Consider the following 20,156-nt stretch of genomic DNA (forward strand, 5'->3'; position numbering starts at 1 on the left):
CATACCTGGAATTTTTCACCTTTGTGCATCTGAGTTGATCTAAATTCAGGAGAATCTATAAAGGCACAGGGGTAAATGTTATGCAGAAAATGTCCTCGATAGGAAACCTTCATTCTGATAACAGAAATTAATATTAATAAACACATAATATTTCACAAATAACATTCTGGTCTTTAATATTACGTGTTGACATTTTGTACTGAAGTTTTAAAGACTCCATAGAGACAAAAAATAATTCTAAGCATAAATATTTACTTCAATATAAATTTCATCAACAAGAAAAAAATAAAAGACAGGTTCCACTACTGAGAAGACATGTGCCTTCCCATGGATGTCATTACCCATATAGCTAGAGTAACCATAAATTTATTACTCAAAATCAGATACTTTTGAGAAGGAAAGGGTTGATATTAATAATTATGCCGAAACAGTATATAGTGACTCTCTCCTCACAAGGCTGATGTTCCTAGAAGTTGTATTTTTGTGATATTCAAAAAATAAACAAATCACTTGGGAAACAAGCACATGCTTGGAAGTTTAATGCCTAACTTAAACCTACTTCAATGTTGACTCATTAACTTAAAGGGAAAAAAGAAAAAATGGTCAGTAAAGATTCAAAATGTTCACAGGTGGAAATCCTAACATCCACAAGATTCCACGCGGTCAATTCTATGTAACTCTAACCTGTTGCTCTGTACTATTCTAAAATGCAGTCATAAAATGGGATTTTACCACCAACAAACTCTGTGACCTGAAGATCTGCATGGTTCCCTTCTAGTCATTCCCTCCTCTGGGGGACATGAGAAGACTCCAGGCGATCTGGGAATTTCAATTTCCAGAGCACACTTACTTCCCCTTCAGAAGGATACTCAGACGGTCATCAACTGAGGTTTTATCCTCTGCAGCATACGTCTGGCCCTTTTTTAAGGTTTGGATCATACAAAACTGGCCGGTTAATCTTCTGAACAGATCTGGAGGCACACGGAGTGGTTCAAACAGTCGGCGGTAGATGCCACTGAGTTCCTTCTCAATCTTTACCTGAAATGCAGCAATGACCAGATGCTGCCATAACACAGCCACAGCGGAGCACTGGCTTCTGCCGTCTCGATACAGGCTTGAGAAGAAACAGATCTGCAACGCGCACCATGGCCCTTCTGCATTTCATTCAATGGACTCATACACAGACAGGAAGCAATGGCATAAGCTTAGATGCTCAAAGGGCACTTTTGCAGTTAACTCCAAGAGCATATGGAAAAGATTTGCACTATTGATCACATCTCTTCCCATGCACTGCAGAGCAGCTGTGGAGGTTTTGAATGTTAACCACAACATAGACCTTTCCAATCTTAGCATTTCCTTAAAATAACACAGAACCATTTTGTCTTTATAACAATTTTGTTTCACAGAAAGAAATTTCGTGAACTTTTCAATGTTATCGCAAAACATTAGCACATAAAATAGGGATCAACTTGGGAGAGATCTATGAAAATACATGCATTAAGCATTTTGCCTATTCTAAGTATTGTTTAATGCATCACAGTAGGAAAACAAACATCCACAGCTGCGATCATTGCTTCTGATTTATTTATTCTGAAGCCAAGCAAAGAGAGTAAAAGGTTTTGGTGTAGCAATTTCTTCTTAAAGTAAAATACTCTGTAGAACAAGAGCCCGCCGAATTAAGTCTGGCTGTTGGAGGGAGGGAAAAGCAAAATCGCTGAATCACCTCTGCTGTTAGATAAGACCCAGGTCACACGCCATACTGGGGCCCAGCATTAGTCTGGGAAAACTGGAAAGATGTGAATGAACTTTGGGACTCAAAAGATCATCTGTCCCAATGAAATCCACGACAGCCACACTCTAAAGTTTATAGATCCACATCATGATGGCCACTCAGATGTCTCTACAGCCTTTGCGATGCTCTTGCCATGTTCATTTTAACAAAGAACCGGCACTGATACTTTTCAAGAAAGTAGGCTTATAATACAAGAAGAAACAAAAACACAGATACTGTGTGAGTGTTTTTACCTGATGCTACTGCCATCACCACATCAGCAACTTCTAAACCTATGATCAGAGCTTGGGGCTCCAGCAAGTTCTGATAGAAATTATAATCCTCATTATCACTACCATCTACCTCCTCTACCTCAGAGTTCTAGTAATGAGGATTTAAGATAGTTTACTCACAAATATGTCCTACTTTCGAGATACACACTAGCCTATGTGACCTAGTAATAAACACAGGAACTGAATCTAAAACTCAAATTCATAATCTGCTCATTCTGCAAGTCTTAGCTCAAGTCCCAATTCCTTCATGAAGCCTTCTTAATTCTTCTTGTGAAAGCTATCACTCATCACGTGTTTTTCTGAGCACTTGTTATGTGACAATCATGGCTGACAGGAATTTGAAAAACAACCTTAAGGTGGTAGATGATACTGTTATTTCCAAGTAATTGCTTCTCCCATCCCTGGTGAAAGGATTATTCATTCCCTGACCCCAGCCCATTCCCACACTATCACTCTTGCCCATTTTGTTTGCTTTAGCCAATGGAGTGTGAATAAAACTGATGTTATGTTCCTTCTGTGGAGAAGTTTTAAGAGACGCCAGGTCTTTCTCTGTTGTTCTCTTGTACTTTTTTCTCTGCCATGAGAACACATGTCTCAACAGAAGCTGCTGCTTCAGCAGAGACCCTGGAATGAAGACACAGCCCAGAATCACAGCTGACACACAATTGCTAGAGTCCACGTATAAGGTGGGTGAGAGAAAGGACCTGTCACTGAGACTTTCAAGTTGTTTATGACACAGGGGAACCTAGAGAGAACTCATATAGTAAGCAAAATGGGCTGGGTTGCAATGTTTGAGGTTACACTTTAGTAGAACGCCCATTACTTGTATCATCTATATCATTCAAGCGATCATTTCCTGTGAAATGTCTTGTTTTCTGTGCACATGTCTGGCACTGAACATGAGGACAAGACCTGTATCTTTTACCTTACTTAATAATTGTGTGTATTTTGAACCATTAGTGTGTACTTTGAACATTAGTAAACAGGGAGTGATTTCTAGAAGCCACACTGCTTTCGTATCCTATTTACATCTTTTGGTTCTTGGAATGACCAAGGAAACACAACAGGATGTTGAGAAAAAGGTTAAATATTAGTGTTTTGGCAATACCCTCCCAAAATGATGATTTTCTTAAATGAATATTTTGGGCATAATGTAATGAAAAAAATAAAGTCATTACATTTACAAAATAGCAGGAACTATTTGTAAATCATTAGTATGTTCAAGGAAGTTGCCCATGAGTAATTAATTTTACAGCTGGGCAAAGATATTTCTAAGTGACATTTAAAAATCAATAGACAAAAGAAATAATGAGTTATATGACAAAAAATGTTCTCTCATGTGTAAATTGCCTTAATGATGTAAAAAATTTTAAAGAACTCTTTTGTAGGGGTGTCTGGGTAGCAGAGTTGGTTGAGTACCCGAACCCTTGGATTTGGCTCAGGTCATGACCTTGGGGTTGTGGGGTGAAGCCCTGTGTGGGACCTCTGCTGAGTGCGGAGTCTGCATGAGACTTTCTCCCTCTCCCTCTGCCCCTCCCGCCTGCTCTCTCTCTCTAAAATAAATACATGCATCTTTTTAAAAAGACTCATTTGTAGAACAAAGTTCATGGGATTCAAATATTTCCCTTTCAGACATATACAAACAAATCGAAGAAATGATACTAAGGGGATTAAAGATGTTAAATGTTCATGTTCATTTTCAAGTCTAACAAAGCACTTTAAAAGCTTTTTGGCTTTAAAAATCTCTTCTTTTAAAATCTCCTCCACATTAATTTTAGTAATTACCGGTCTTTTCTTGTACAAAAGATATGACAGATGCAAAATGTTGACACCCAGGAATACGGAGTTCCAGATCATGATATCCAAGGCACATCGGTAGAGAGTGGCCCAGACAATATAAAGGGTACATCCTGTTGAGTAACAAAGTCAATGTGTTAGATGTCTTCAATAGCATCAGGATGAAGCTTAATACATTTGATATCCTCTGCATATTTAAAAAAAAAAAAACAACACATTTTAGAAATACTTAAGCCACGGGCACCTGGGTGGCTCAGTCAGTTAAGTATGATTTTGGCTCAGGTCATGAACTCACCGTCCTGAGATAAAGCCACCCCCGTACCCTCCCACCTCTGCACTTCCCCCCACCTCCCATCCACACTGGGCCAGGCCTTGCTTGGAAGCCCATCTTTCTCTCTCTCCCTCTCCCTCTGCCCCTCATCCTGCTTGTGCATACACACACGTCTGCATTCTCTTTCTCGCTCTTAAAAAAAAAAAAAAAAAGAAAAACCTAAGCCAAGCATTACTTTAAGTTCCATTTTGGTTTTTTGTCTTATTACTACAAAAGAAAAACATGTTTTGTTGCAGAAAATTTATGTAGAAAATATATTTTATAGGAGAAAAACCCCCCACAATTCTACTACTGTTGATACCTAATACTTCCTTACAGTCTTGATGCATTTTTACCTGATGGCAAACCTACAGTATACAAAATTTTAAAACCCACTTTCTTACTTTTTTTACTTATTGTGGTAATCTCCCTATTTTGTTAAAACTCTTCATATACATAGTTTTTAATGACTGTAACTGATTAAACCCTAATTTATCTAACCATTTCCCAACTGGTAAACAGATGAGATTTTTTGCGTATAAGTTTTGATACATCACCAAAACACCTTTATACATTAAGAATTAATGTTTTTCTGACTATTTCTTTAGGGTGGATTACCTGACAGTAAGTCAAGGAAATGAACTTTATAGCTTTTGATGAGACTGAAGAATTTTTTCCCAAAGGTATATAGATATTTGTAATCCTACTAGTTGGGAATGCCACTATCAAGTTCTTAATATTACAAAATTTGAAAGCTCTTAATTTGATACTGAGGTTTTATTTTGTTTTGCATTTCCATGATCATTGGTGAGCCTGCATATTTTACCAAGATTTTCTACCCATTTGAATTTTTTATTTGATGATTTTCCATTCACCTCTGGAAAACTTCTTGCCTTTTTTTTTCCTTTAATCAATTCTCTCACTTTAGGAAAAGTCCCAGTTTCCTTTGATCCATTTGTGGTGGGAGAGTCCATATATATTTTTAACTTATAATAAAATGATCAATATGATACAAATATATCAACTATATATGCACATAAAAGCTAACCTCCCACATTAAAAACTTATCCATTTGCAATTTTTATTTCATCAGAATGATCTGGGGCATCTGAGTAGACCAAAATGTAAAACTTTTTAAGTTCTTAAAATAACATTTCATAGCAAATTTTGTGGAATTTTAAAAATTATTAAAGAGGATAGGGAAAAATAATGCTTTGACGGACTGGGAAGACAAGGACCTGAATTATAGTCCTGGTTTGGCCACATTCTCACATTCTTAATTTTGGATGAGTCATTGAAATTCTCCAGGTTTCTTCTTGGTCAGATTAGATGATCTCCTTGGTCTATCCTACCTCTAAAACTGTGTCTTAAAATTTATAATTAGCGGAGTGCCTGGGTGGCTCAGTCAGTGAAGTGTCTGCCTTCGGCTCAGGTCATGATCTTGGGATCCTGGGATCGGGTCCTCCTTGAGCTCCCTGCTCAATGGGGAGTCTGCTTCTCCCTCTGCCAATGCCCCTCCCCTGCTCCTGCTCCTGTGCACGTGTGTGTGCTCTCTCTCTTTCTCTCAAATAAATAAAATCTTTAAAAAATTCATAATTAGCCTTTGCCTTTTCATAGGGTGTGGCTTGGTTTTGCTTAGTTTTTCATTCAACACTGTGTAATGCTTGCTGCAATCCCTGCCTTACTCAGAGGTAACGCAGAAATCCATAAGCTACCATCTCGCTTCCCTTCCAGCCCTTTCTTATTTTATCTATCTATCCATCTATATCTACTTATTTATTCATTTTGAGTATAATTGAAACATAATGTTACTTTAGTTTCAGGTGTATAACCCACGGATTCAACTTCTCTCTGCATTATGCTAAGCTCCCCACAAGTGCAGCTCCCATCTGTCACCACACAACGCTATTATAGTTATCACTGACTAGATTCCCTATGCTGTGCCTTTTATTCCCATAATTTATTCATTCCATAACTGGAAGCCTGTCTCTCACTTCCAGGCTTGACTTTGACCATTCCTTGTAATTCTTCATGTATCCCAGGCATAATGAGCTACTCTTCATCTTCCCTTATTATGCTGAATTCCCCTCTCCTCTGTGCCTTTTACCTGGATACTGTACACACTCACACTTGGAGAAATCCTGTTCAGCTTCCAAAAGCCAGCTCCAGGGTCATCTCCTCAGCGTGACCTTGTTCCTCCTTCCTGCTGGGCCTGTCACCCTCTCCATTTCTCCCTGGCCCTGGGTGTACACCGACAACATAGCATCTAGTACCTCACACGTGACTGCCCATCTGTTTGTCTCCAGCCCCCCCCCCAAAAAAAAGTATCCTTTTCAAAGATGGACCCTGCCTTCTTCAGTCCTTTTTTTTTTTTTTAAAGATTTTATTTATTTATTCGACACAGAGAACCAGCGGGAGGGAGGGGCAGAGAGCACAAGGAGGGAGAACAGCCGGCAGGGGAGAATCTGGCTCCCCGCTGAGCAAGGAGCCCAATGCAGGGCTCGATCCCTGAACCCTGGGATCATGACCTGAGCTGAAGGCAGACGCTTAACAGACTGAGTCATCCAGGCTCCCCTTCCTTCTTCAGTCTTTGCCTGAGAACTTATAGGTGCTCAAAAATATACCTGAATACATAAATCACCAAAGAAACAATCACATAGAGAGTCATTGGTCAAGAATCACTGGCTAAAATAATTCATTCAATTGTTCTGGCATTTTGATGTGAATCAATTTGACATGCTTCATCAGGATTACTGGAGCCCTCCAAAAAGTTTTCCTTGAACTACTGTGTCTGGGAAATTGCTTTTGTTCCCAGTGTCACATTATAGGCCATAAGAAACCTATTAAAACAACAATGGTTAAGACTGGATAGGGCTTACTATGTGCCAGGAGCTATAAGAAGTCAAATATCACACATATGTGTGTGTACACATGCACACACGTGCATGCATGTGCACAAACACACACACACACACACACACACACACACACACACTCATTTAATTCTTACAACAACCCTAAGAGGGGGTATTGTTTTTGCGCTCCTTTGACACATGGGAAAACTGAGGAGCAGAAAGTTTCAATCATCTGCCCCAGTTACACAGTTGGCAAGTGGCAGAACCAGGATTTGGATCACACACTCAGACATACAAATGGATTTTTTGATATCTAGAAAATCTAAACAATATACAAAACACACACGGTCTTGCCTAAAATAAATAAGGGCATGTAAAGGCCTACGTTACAAGTTACTTGATTAACGTGCTGCCAATTTGCTGACAGAGACCTGTATTTTTGGTATGCGACAGACCTGACAAGAGATGCCCTGAAGCCCCCAACAGAAAGCCCATCCATTGCCAGTTCCAGAGAAGTTACAAAGGTCTCGATTAGGAAACTTACCTATAGATAACATTCCCCTAAGGAGTATCATATGAAGGTGAAGGGTGGTTGGAATAACCAACCCAATCGTGAAAAAAATATTTGCTACATGAAAAACGAGGTGATGTATCTCTCTCCAGTTTTCGCATGTGGTCTCATTGGAAGGCACGGGTATGATCCTTTCTAACTCAGGTGTAAAACCTATTGCAGTCGATTCTGTCAATGGGCTGGACTTGGTATAATTCATCTTGAAAATCCCTGTAAAAACAAAGACACAAAAGGACAATTATAAAAATGGCAGCTGTCTCTTTCTACCCATATGTATTGTATCAAAATGATTTCTGTGAACTAATTGTTGGTTAGATAGACTTTTCTGGTGCTTAAGAATTAGAACCACGTTTGACTCCAACTAGTCACATATTAAGTGTTACTACTTTATCTGTTAAATGATGATAGTAATACCTCATTTGACTTTCTAATGAAATGAAATGAAGTAAAATATATAAAATATTTAGCATAGTACACAACCATTCACTAATATATATATATCTATATAGACATACATGTTGGGGGAGAGAGAAATGAGAAATTAATGACTCTAAAAGATAACCACCAATGTTCATAAGCCACAGCAATTACAAAGTCTTCGTCACATTCCCACTATGACACTGAATCCAAACACAGAAAAAAATAACAGGAAAAACTGATTATTTAAGTATGTCAAAAAAATTAACCTTCTCATGTTTACTACTTGAAGGTTTAGTATATTTAGAAGGCTCTAGTTATATACTGTCATTAGATCATTGCATCATACACATATACATTCTATATTATCATATATACACATAATAAATACACTACTAATCATTTATACATACGATATAAAATTAACTCTTCCTTTCATTGTCTAATTTAAATCTATACTTTCGTTCCCATAAAAACTCCACTAGGTAGCAATGTTACAAATTACAAAGTAGTAAACTTGTGGTTTACTTATATGTAGGAGAGGTAATGAATATATGTTCAACTATTTCATATTAAAATCTGTAGCAACTACAGTTCAAAGAGTACACATTTTGCACATGCTTACCTAAACCTTAACACAAAGTGGCACCATTTCCTAACTAAATTACTTGTCCTCCATCTCTGGTACTTAAAAAACTCTTTCTATTATTAATTATACAAATTGGTCCCTGACAAAAACCACATAGGTTTTCAGATTATATGAATTATTCTGTTTCAGAAAAAGAATTCCAAACGGGGAGGAAAAATATCTTTAAATTTAATCTAATAATGTCTTTCCATAATAAGATCACACAATTAACTTACTTTTATATTTGCCCCCCCCACCATATCAAAGTAAAGGCTTTAGGTGGTAGAATAATTGGTACAGATTGGGCATTTTGAAAGGATATTATTAGACAAATCCAAAAGAATTCTACATCTCTTAAGATGATAAAACATCCTTGCATTACAAACTATGAGTGAAATGATCAAGGCAATTAAAGCTCTCTTCATATAATTCTGAAATACTTCATAATATAAGATAAATAGTTGACATAGATACTGATTTTCCACAACAAGGAAAAAAACTACATAAATTCAGCTACTTTCCAAATTTTTAAATCAATAAAACTATAACCCTATTGGGGTGAGAGGTATCATTATTTGAATAGCTCCATTTATACAAAGTTTGCTCTCAGGGACCAAATGAGAATTAATCCTGTAATTTCTGCAGGAGAATGATGTTCAAGGACCTCTCTCACTCATAAACTAGTGTCAGTGTCAGCTTATTCATTAACATTACCTAAACTAACTACATTTCTATGGCGTTTTAGAATGTGTCCTATTTGCTTTTCTAACTAACCTATGTTCTCTATGAGGCACAGGCAGTGTCACAGCCATCTATGTATACCCAAGGCCTCTGCAGAGAATGCTAGAGTTGAAAGCCATATGGAAGGGACACAGACACGACAAACATTTTTAGAAGTCACTTTCAGTCTCCCCAAACCTTAGTAGTAAAGGCAGGAAAGTGCCCAGCATTCCTGGGACTAAGAAAGTCAGTTTCTAGACCAAAAGCCCAGGGGTAAGCCTGGCAAGTCAAGGAAAGTGACTTCCACTCCTTGTGTCTGCTTCTTCCTGGGAATAGAGGTGGTGGGACTAAGTGGTCTTTGAACCTCCTTCAAGTTTTAATAGCTTGAGGCTCTAATACATATTTATATAATAAGTTCATATATATTCCACCCAATGGCACCTGTATTGCCAACTAATCCACTCTAGCTCAATATCAGGCTTTTTATTAAACGTTCTTCAAGTGGCACTAAAGGTACCAACATCTGCTCTAAGAGAAATGAGAGGGAAAACCACAATCTACTGACACAAGAACCAAGGAAATAGCAATAGGAATCTTTAAGAGGCGGGATCATCCTACAACATATTTTGATGAGCCACACCTTATTAAGGGTATAAGTATTTAAATACGTATCTATTTTATTTTCTATATGCATTTAGCTTGTAGAATAGCTAACACTGTATAATACATTTATTATATAATTTATTATTTATTTGTATCTCTATTATTTATCTATGTGTATTATCTCCATGCCAATTTTGAAATGCCAGTTACCTATCGCCAATAATCCTGACTGGATTTTACCAGTTTCAGCTCCCTTTGATCACTTTCAATGGATTTAAGTCGTTTACACTGAACTATCCTTTTTTTTTTTTTTTAAAGATTTTATTTATTTATTTGACAGACAGAGATCACAAGCAGGCAGAGAGGCAGGCAGAGAGAGAGGGGGAAGCAGGCTCCCCGCTGAGCAGAGAGCCCGATTCGGGGCTCGATCCCAGGACCCTGAGATCATGACCTGAGCCGAAGGCAGAGGCTTAACCCACTGAGCCACCCAGGTGCCCCTACACTGAACTATCCTTATACAGACAGTGAGTCTAAGGAGGCAGGCTAGACTAAAAAACTGGTTAACGCTCAGGTTCATTTTGACTGAATCAAGAGAAATTTTCGTTCTATTATTTCTTCAGAGTCTAATTTTTTTAATTACCTGGTCTCGTAAAGTGCTGTTTATCTATTTATTTCCAAATAGGTGTCTGAAGGATTAAATAGCTACACGGTGAAACTAACATTAACCCTTTACCAAACTACAAAAACCAAAAGGCAGCAATGAGCAAAAGTCGTGCTGGCAGACTTGATTCATTCTGTAAATCGGCCCAAAGCTTCGCTCCTCCGCGGAATGGCAAAGGGCATGACGTTGCCAAGAGTCTTTTCGCACTTATTCTTGTTTCAAAGCAAGCAATTTCTGGGACGTGTCTGGCCAACAACACGTTTCCCAAAGCCTCAGAAACCAGGGCGCGGGCGGGCGGCGAGGTTCACGGGGTCCCCAGCCATCCGTTCTCCCCAGGGAGCCCGCTCACCTCGCTCCTTAAAAGATGATCAGTGTCTACTATTGTTGCCCTTGACCAGAAGACTCGGGCCAAGAGGGGTCTGCGGTGAGCCCCGTGCAGCTCCTGGCAATCCCAGCGCCGGCCCAGGGCAGGCCACACAGTTCGCCGCGCTGCGCGCAGCCTCCGCAGGAGCCCCGGGCGGCCCTACAGAGGGCAAGGTGGAGCCTTAGGGGTTTAGGGGCCAGGAGACCCGGGCGTCCAGCCAGACGAAGAGATGCCGAGCCCACCAAGGGCTTGTCCCAGGCAGAGCGCGGGAACCAGCCCCCGAGTGGGGCTGGGGCGCCCGGGGACGCTGGCGCTGCCAGACCCGGTGCTGCAGCTGCCGACGCCTGAGGGTCTGTGGCCGTGGACCCCAGACATGGGAGGAAGGCGGCTTCCAAGAACAGGGAAGCCCGCGAGGGCGACGGCTCGGCGAGGGAGGAGAGGGCAGGACTCCGGCGGCCCGGGCGCGAAGAACCCGCAGCCGCCGCGGGGCTGACAAAGTTGCTCCCAGCGGAGCGGCGATCCAACTTTCGCTTCCCGATTTAGCCCCGGGAGCCCGAGGCTGCAAATAGCCGGGCGCGCGGGGGGAGCCGCCGGCAGCTACGCCTCCCGCTCCTTACCTGGCTTGTCCCTGGCACCGAACCCGGGAGGCGCTGGCCAAAGTTTGGGGCGACAGTGGCAGGGCGCGGGGACAGCGACGCGGCGGCTCGACGGGCGCCCCAGGCGAAAGCCTCCCCGGATCGCGGGTCCGGAGCCTCCTTGGCCCGTGCCGGGTCCCCGCGCCGGCAGCGGCTTTGACTAAAATAGGCATCGCGACGGTGGCTGCCCCGGCTGGGGCCGCACCGCGCAGGCGCCCGCCGCCCCGGCGCCCCCCGGCGGGCGGAGCCCCGGGCCTCGGCGCGCCTCGCGGCCCCGCTGCTCCGGCGCGACCGCCGCGTCTGCACCGCGGTGATCAGTTTGAAACACCCGCTTTTTTCTTTCCCCGTTTCCTCTCTACTTCTCGATTCTGTCCTTGTTTGGGCATCGGTGGGGGGGCGGGCAGCATTCTAGGACCCGCGGCGTTGGTGGCTCCTCTCCAAGGGGCTAACTCCAGAGGTAGGACCCCGGCAGGGAGAGAAAGCAGGATAAAAATGAGAACTAGAATTTCATTCCCCTCGAAGTCGAAGGACCCACTCGCGTAACTCCTCTTTGGGACACTCGCTCGCCTCTCAGCACCAGCAGGAAGGGCCGGGAGAGCGCGCAGCTCCGCTTCGGAGCCCGTGCCGCGGAGGCTGGCTGGCTCGCACCGACGCAGGACACCACCCTCGGGAACCGGCTAGGGGTCGGAGGAAGCCCGCCCTGGGGCCGCGGGGCCGCGCCGGACGGACCTTTGACCCAAGCCCTGTTCGTTTTCAAACAAGGAGGGCACTTATTCGAAATTTGCATTCGCGTGGCCGTTCAGGGCCCTTCCCTGTAAGCGAAGCTCCACCCGAAATTGCCAAGTGAATTTGGTAGATTTGGGACCCTAAGTTGGAAACCGAGATATGAAAGTGTGCTCCAGTCAATCTTTACTTTTCACAGAGGACACCTATTTGGGGTAAGAAATGCAGGGCGAATTAATGAGGAGTTGGCTCTGGGGGGAGGGGCTGGAGGACAAAAGAGGAAGAAGGTTAGATGGACATTCCGTTTCCACTCGAAATGTCCCATCGTGGGGTACAATTTGTGCCGCTTATTAGAGTATGAGGTTGATGGTGCGTGCCAAACATGATCTCAACGTGAAAAAGACGACAGGTGCATTACAAGGTGGGTACCCGGAAGTACACACTTGCCAAGTCTCTCCAAGAAAGAGGCAGGACGACACCGTGTTCAAGAACATGGGGCCTAAGGCCGGACAGGCTGCGTTTGAAACCGGCCTCAGGCACCAGCTAGCTGTGTGACCTTGGAAAGTTACTTAGCTTTTCTGTGCTTCTGTTTCCTCTTTTGTACCTTAAGGATGGTGATGACGACTATGATGATTGCACCTGTGCCTCATTAGAGTGCTTTGAGGACTAGATGATTTAATCTATGCAAGAGGCTTAGAATGGGATGTTGTATGTAGTGAGTTCTATGTATATGAATATATATTATACTGATAAACCTCCTTCTCTAACGTGTTTGAAATTTGTTATAACTACTCAAGGTTCATTTTCAAGGCTACTTCTTCAGAGTCTGTTTCTTTCTAGATACTCTGCCAGCCATTTGGTAGCTACTGCTAAGTACATTTAAAGATGTAGATACAATAGTGTATGTGCCCAAAGATTCTTCATGGATATGCATTGGAGAATGGCTTATAATAAAGAACACTGGAAATAACCTAAATTCTAACCTTAGGCGACTAAGTAAGTTATAGAACATTCAAACAATCTTGTTCTAAGCAGGCAAAGAAAAAAAAAATGCTGTAGAGAGGCAGCTGATTGGCTCAATCAGTAGAACCTGCCATTCTTGACCTTACAGTCAAGAGTTAGAGCCCTATGTTGGGATTGGAGTCTACTTAAAAAATTTTGGAGAACTATTAGAAATCTAATACTGTCAGCTAATTATATAGAGCAGAGGCTGGTGATCTATGGTGGAAAGGTCCTGCCCACTATCCATTTTTGCATAGCTAATACAACTTTTACATTTTTTATTGGTCAAAAAAATCAAAAGAATAATATGTCATGATGTGTGAGTATTATATGAAATTCAAACTCAATTTCCACTGAGTTTATTTATTTATTTTAAAGATCTTATTTATTTAAGAGAGGGACAAGCAGGGGGAGAGGCTCCCCTGGGAGCAGGGAGCCCAATGCGGGGCTTGATCCCAGGATCTCAAGATCAGGACCGGAGCCTAAGGCAGAGCCCAACCCACTGAGCCACCCAGGTGCCCCATTTGTTCATTGAGTTTAATTGGAACCCAGCTATACTCACTCATTTATGGCTGCTTTAGTGCTCCAAAGGCAGCATGGAGGAGTTCCAAAAGAAACCATATGCCCCAGTAAAGCCTAAAATAGTTACTTTCTAGTTCTTTACTATTGTCCTTTGATAATAGAGTATACTTTTGTCCTGGGTATAGTTATAAGTGGTTTAGAAATATTAAGCCATTGAATCCTCACAATGAACTCTATGAAGAAATGGTGATAACTGTATTATCACCATTTCATAAATGGGAAGCTGAGGAAACAGAGAGGCAGAGTGGTCTGCTCCAGGTAGCCCAGCTAAAGAGCTGGTCCAGGATGCGAACCAGGCTGTCTAGTTCCAGAGCTTGCGCCTTTGTCCACTAGGTACATGTTTCTGCTACCTTCTATTTCTAGCTATATTGCTTCCCATGGAGAGATGCTAAGTAGAAAAAGGCAAGTGACAGGGGTGTGTGGAATATTAGAAATCATCCATGATAAGCTCTAAAATGCGTACCTTCCTTACCTCAAAGTGCTGAGGCTGTAAATGATTTTTCTTTTCTCTCCTTTCTTTCCTTCCTTCCTCCCTCTCTACCCTTCTTCCAACTCCTCCCACTCCTCCTCCTGCTTCTCCTTCTGCTAAACTTTCTACAATGATTGTATGTTACTTTTATAGTAATTTAAAAACACGTTTATTAAAATAGTATATCCCAGGTTCTGGCTTTTGCAGATGGGAAGGCCAGACTCCAGAGGTATGGTTACAGTCAGCTGGTATAGAGCACATTCATTCCTTACCTGGCAGAATAAGATGCCTCTAAGGCCTATACATCATATAAAGATTGTATATTTTTATAAAAGAGTAGTGGATTCAAAATCCCAAGACTTGAGAACTGGCATTTGATAGAGTCTGTGTTTTCTCTGAGTATGTGTTTCATAGAAAGAAGAAGCTGAACTAAATATAAAAGTATCACACTATTCTGCACCTAAGGATTAAAATATAATTTAATATGTAAGTTTCTTATCACAGATGTATGAATAATAATAGCTCTATAAAATTTAAGATAAGAATTTTAGACACAAAACTTGGTTTTGGGAATGACCTCTGCTCCCTGGTGTCCTCCTGCTTGTCACGGAGAAGTCAGACTGAAAGATTCTGAACACTATTTGGAAACTGATATCATGCAAGGAAGTAACTTTCACAGAAGTATAAAATTAAAAACATACATACAAGGGATAAATGACAAAATAAAGGCCAGCCTGTCTCCTCTGCAAAACCTCTGGCTAATGTAGCTTAAATTGAAGTAATTACAACTACCTTTATTTCTTCATGGGCATCCTAGACTGCTTTTGCTATCTAGACAAAGCCTTGATGAAATTTCAAAGTTCAGATGGAGTAAGTTTTGGGAAAATAAAACAAGACCTCAGGGAGTCCCTGTTTTTAAAAGTATGTAGCGTTATCTTTCATATCCATATCTGCCCATGGTTGACATCAGTGCAGTCTTTCTCATTTTATGGAGACCATAGCTTCTTCTGGTATGGTCTCTAGGTAGACAGTTCTGATCAAACATGGACTATTAAATTTAATTAAATTTAAGTTTTATTAAATTTAATTTAATTAGATTGTTTGTATACCTTAGTTCCTTGCATTAAATGTTTCATCAAATTTTTCATTGACCATTTTGACAACCAATATTGTTGACTTTTGAAATTTCTTTACCTCTCCTTTTTTTAAAAAAATTAATTAAAGGGGAACCTGGGTAGCTCGGTTGGTTAAGCATCCAACTTGGTTTTGGCTCAGCTCCTGATCTCAGGGTGGTGCCATCCAGCCCCGGGTGGGGCTCCGCGCTAAGCATGGAGTCTGCTTGAAGATTCTTTCCCCCTCCTTCTTCCTCACCTTCTGCTCTTCTCCCCACTGGCACGTGCATGCTCTCTCTCTCTCAAATAAAGAAATAAAATCTATTAAAAATCTAAAAAATAAAAAATTAATAAAAAAATTAAAAATTAATAGACTTTGTTTTGTTAGAACAGGTTTGGGTTCATACATGATTGAGCAGGTGGTCTAGGAAGTTTCTATATACCCCCTTCTCCCTGGCTCAGAGTTTCTCCTGTTATTAAGATCTTACATTAATGTGATACGTTTGTCACAATGGAGAACCACTGTTGATACATTATTATGAAAAAACTTACATTAGGGTTCAGCATTGTATAGCCCTATGGGTTTTGCCAAATGTATCATGTTGGGTATCCACCTGTGACATAGTAAGAAATCTATGCATTTGGTGTTTTTTCCTAGTTCCGCTCACAGAGCTTCTAAAACCTCTATAATTTCTTGAGTGATGGGATGCTGGGGCACATTTTTTTTCCTAATATTCAGTGTTTGACCTTCAATTCCTGACATGGCACTCCGAAGCCTTTGGGATTTCCCGAGTGATGGGGATGATAGGAGCATCTTACACAGAGTTCCTAGACTCCCTTGGAATTTCCTGGGTGAGAAGAACATTTTTTGTTCTAATGAGATGACTCTGGGTGAGCTCCTGGTTAGTTTCTGGATGGGGCCTGATCACCAGAAAGACCAAAGCCATGATTGGAAACGGAACTTCCAGCCACACCTTTCATCTACTGGTGAGGGGAGAGGGGCTGGGGACTGAATGAATAATTGATGCTGCCTACATGATGAAGTATCACAAAAATCCCTAAACGAAGGAGTTTTATTCAGCTTGGGAGAGTGCATCCACCTACTGGGAAGGTGGCACAACCCAATTCCACAGGGACAGAATTTCCTGCACTTAGGAGCCTTCTGGACCTTACCCCGTGTACTTTCTTATCTGGCTGTTCATTTGTATCCTTTATTATATCCTTTACATACCAGCAGATGTGTTTCCCTGTGTTCTGTGAGTTGTTATAGAAAATTATCAAACCTGAGGACAAGGTCAAGGGAACCCCAATTTATAGCCAAGTCAGACAGAAGTATGACCCTGGGGGCCCACTACTTGTGGTTGGCCTCTGCAGTAAGGAGGTACTCGTGTGGAACTGAGACCCAACCTGAGGGTGTGCACCTAACTCAGTCAGAATTGCATTGTAAGACACCCGCTTGGAGTCTGGAGAGTTGGAGAATTGGTTAGTGTGGGAACTACCCTACCCCCACCCCATTTGGTGCCTAGTGTTATGAGGAGAGGAAATAGAGTTTTCTTTTAGTGATGTCAAGTACCCACCATTATAGTATCATCGCAAGGAGTTTCACTGCCCTAAACATCCCCTGTCCGCCATCTATTCATCCCTCTCTTTCCTGCCCTCCCTAACCCCTGGCAATCACGGATATTTTTTACTGTCTCCATAGCTTTGCCTTTTCCAAAATGTCACATAGTTGGTATCATATAGAATATTGAGTTTTCAGACTGGCTTCTTTCCCTAAGATATATACATTGAAGTTTCCTCCATTTTTTTTTTTTTTTTTTGAGTCTTGATAGCTCATTTTTAAAGTCACTGAATAATATTCCGTAGGATGGATATACACAGTTCGTTTACACATTCACCATTTTATGAACATCTTGGTTTCTTCCAGTGTGTGGTGATTATGGTGATTATGAATAAATCTGCTATAAACATTGGTGTGTAGGTTTTTGAGTGGACAAGTTTCCAACCCATTTCGGTAAATACCATGGACAGCAATTGTTAGATTGTGTAGTAGGACTATGCTAGCTTGGTAAGAAACTGCCACACGGCCTTCCAAAGTGGCTGTGCCATTTTCCATTCCCACCACCAATGAGAGAGAGTTCCTGTTATTTCACATTCTTGCTAGTATTTGGTATTATGAATTTTTTTTCAATTTAGTCATTTTAATGACTAAATTTTTAATGACATTCAAACTGACACAGTTGGTTATTTTGTTTAAAATAACGAAACAGGTTATACATTGAACAGGTGTTTGTATCTTGGCTAAATAAAAAATGAGAACTGTCTCAAAGCAAAGGGATATGAAGCCCACAGTCTGTAGAAAAGTAATTAAAACAGCATCTATCTAAATATTTCTAAATTCATGGAGAAGCTCCAAAAAAAACTTTGCATTACCACCGATTCGTTTAAAAATGAGTTTTTAGGGGTGCCTGGGTGGCTCAGTCATTAAGCCTCTGCCTTCAGCTCAGGTCTTGTCCCAGGGTCCTGGAATTGAGCCTCTCATTGGGCTCCCTGCTCCGCAGGAAGCTTGCTTCTCCCTCTCCCACTCCCCCTACTTGTGTTCCCTCTCCCGCTGTGTCTCTCTCTGTCAAATAAATAAAATCTTAAAAAAATAAAAATAAAAATGAGTTTTTACCCAAAGGGTAAAACTCCTAAATGAAAAGTGACTCAGGATTTTAAGAGGACAATGAATTATGAAGGCAGTCAAAAGCAGGGTGGAGGGATTGGAATTAGAGGCTGGATTTGAACCATGGTTCTATATTTAAAAAGCTAGGTGAATTCAAATCATTTATTAAACTCTTCTGGGCTTCAATCACTTGTCTATAAAATCAGGATAAGAATTCATATTTGACAGGATTATCTTGACTTTAGAGACCATGTTTTTTAAAAAATGTCTGGCATCAGGTCTTTGTTACATTAATTGGACATTTTTTCTATCCCCCTTACAGTGCTTTGCACATGGTACAGAATGAATAAAAATTATTAGAATTTCAGTCATCAAAATTCCCTAGTCTGGTGAAATAATTGAAATATCTTATGAACACATGAAATAGCTAAGAGGTAGTTTTATTTTTTATGTATTTGCCTCTTGTAAACAACTGGACTCCAGCAGACCCAAGACTGATGTTTCAAACAAAATTTGTAAATTACAGGACTTTGGCATATGCTAAAATTTCCAGTGGTTTGGGGTTTCCCTGGAGTAGTCAGAAATGAGATATTGGCTTCAAAAGCAAACTCATGAAATATGCAGTAGTATAGATTCTAGAAACCGGGTACTTGGCAAAGCTAAGGTACGGTAATTTACCATTCTGGGGTTGGCAGAAACATGTACACGGTGACTATTATGTCAAAAACTAGAGGCCTCGGGGTGCCTGGGTGGCTCAGTGGGTTAGGCCACTGCCTTCAGCTGAGGTCATGATCTCAGGGTCCTGGGATCGAGTCCCACATCAGGCTCTCTGCTCAGCAGGGAGCCTGCTTCCCTCTTTCTCTCTCTGCCTGCATCTCTGCCTACTTGTGATCTCTGCCAAATACATAAATAAAATCTTTTAAAAAAAACCAAATACTTAGAGGCCTGATAGTCCTTCTGTCTATTCTTCCTCATGTAGCTTTCACTCTAAAGCAGAAGAGTTGCATTTGTGAATTATGTGTTTTAAATATTGACAACAACAAACGAATGACCTAGATAAAGTGAGTAATCAGTTTTCTTAATCTTTTAGGAAGTTGTTTCAAAAAGAATGAAGCTATTATAAGGAGTTAAGCATGACAGAATTATGGTTTTTTAAAAAATGGGAAAAGATGAAAAAAATGGGAAAAGATGATCAGAGAAATAACTGAATTCACAATCAATTCTCGCAGACCTCTCAAACTGGGGTCCCAGTTGGGTCCTCAAAACAAAACTGCGTGCTAGGCCCCAGGCAGGCACCCCCAGAAGACAGGTTCCAAAGTCTAGCTCCAATCACTGTGATGACCTCTCTTGTGTTTTATTCTTTCCCTTTTGGGACTTTCTAGAAATTCACAGACCCTCGAACCCCATCTACGAATCCCCAGTTAATCAATTCTACTTGTAGAGAAGAGAAAATGCAACAACCCTAAGGAAGACAATTTCAAAGGTACAATTTTTTATTTTTTTAGTGTGTCAATAACTTCTTTATATGAGGCATTTGGTGGTGATAAAGGAAAAATTGTGAATGATAGAGAAATAACTTCTGGCAATTCTTGGTAACGCGTCGTCTAGGGTATAGATAAAATTCTGATGGATAGTGAAGCTGTGGGGTGACTTGGAATCTCCATCTGGTGAAAGCAGAACTTCATAGAGTTTCTACAGAGCAGTGCCATTCTCTTGTGTAATTAATTTTCAAAAAGGGCTGGTCTTGGAGGTAAATGCGAGGTCCGATAATAGCCAGCCCAGTAATTGACATCAGCTTGAAACAAAAACCCAGAGCAACACATTATAAAGATGGAATAATAAAATAAAGTTGGGAATAATGACACTGCCATCCGGCATTAATTGATGTGCAAAAGCACTCAGAGTTCTCGGGAGAAAAGAATTATTTAAATGCAAATTATTACTACTACTACTACTACTACTTAAATTGTTGTAATAA

At 40.9% G+C, this 20,156-nt stretch overlaps 1 protein-coding gene across 1 annotated transcript in view; it reads right to left on the bottom strand.

The window, feature by feature from the left end:
- BVES (blood vessel epicardial substance) overlaps positions 1–11,766 on the bottom strand; it is a 34,274-nt gene extending 22,508 nt beyond the window's left edge. Inside the window, exons 1-5 of the mRNA XM_059399262.1 lie at positions 11,608–11,766; positions 7,571–7,807; positions 3,850–3,974; positions 851–1,038; positions 6–114 (exon numbers count right to left, since the gene is read on the bottom strand). Coding sequence (XP_059255245.1) covers positions 6–114; positions 851–1,038; positions 3,850–3,974; positions 7,571–7,796 — 648 coding nt within the window. The 5' untranslated portion in view covers positions 7,797–7,807; positions 11,608–11,766. The remainder of the gene's footprint in view (positions 1–5; positions 115–850; positions 1,039–3,849; positions 3,975–7,570; positions 7,808–11,607) is intronic.
- Between the last annotated feature and the right edge of the window lie 8,390 nt (positions 11,767–20,156).

Source organism: Mustela nigripes, chromosome 5 (genome assembly GCF_022355385.1).
Source record: "Mustela nigripes isolate SB6536 chromosome 5, MUSNIG.SB6536, whole genome shotgun sequence".
NCBI lineage: Eukaryota > Metazoa > Chordata > Mammalia > Carnivora > Mustelidae > Mustela > Mustela nigripes.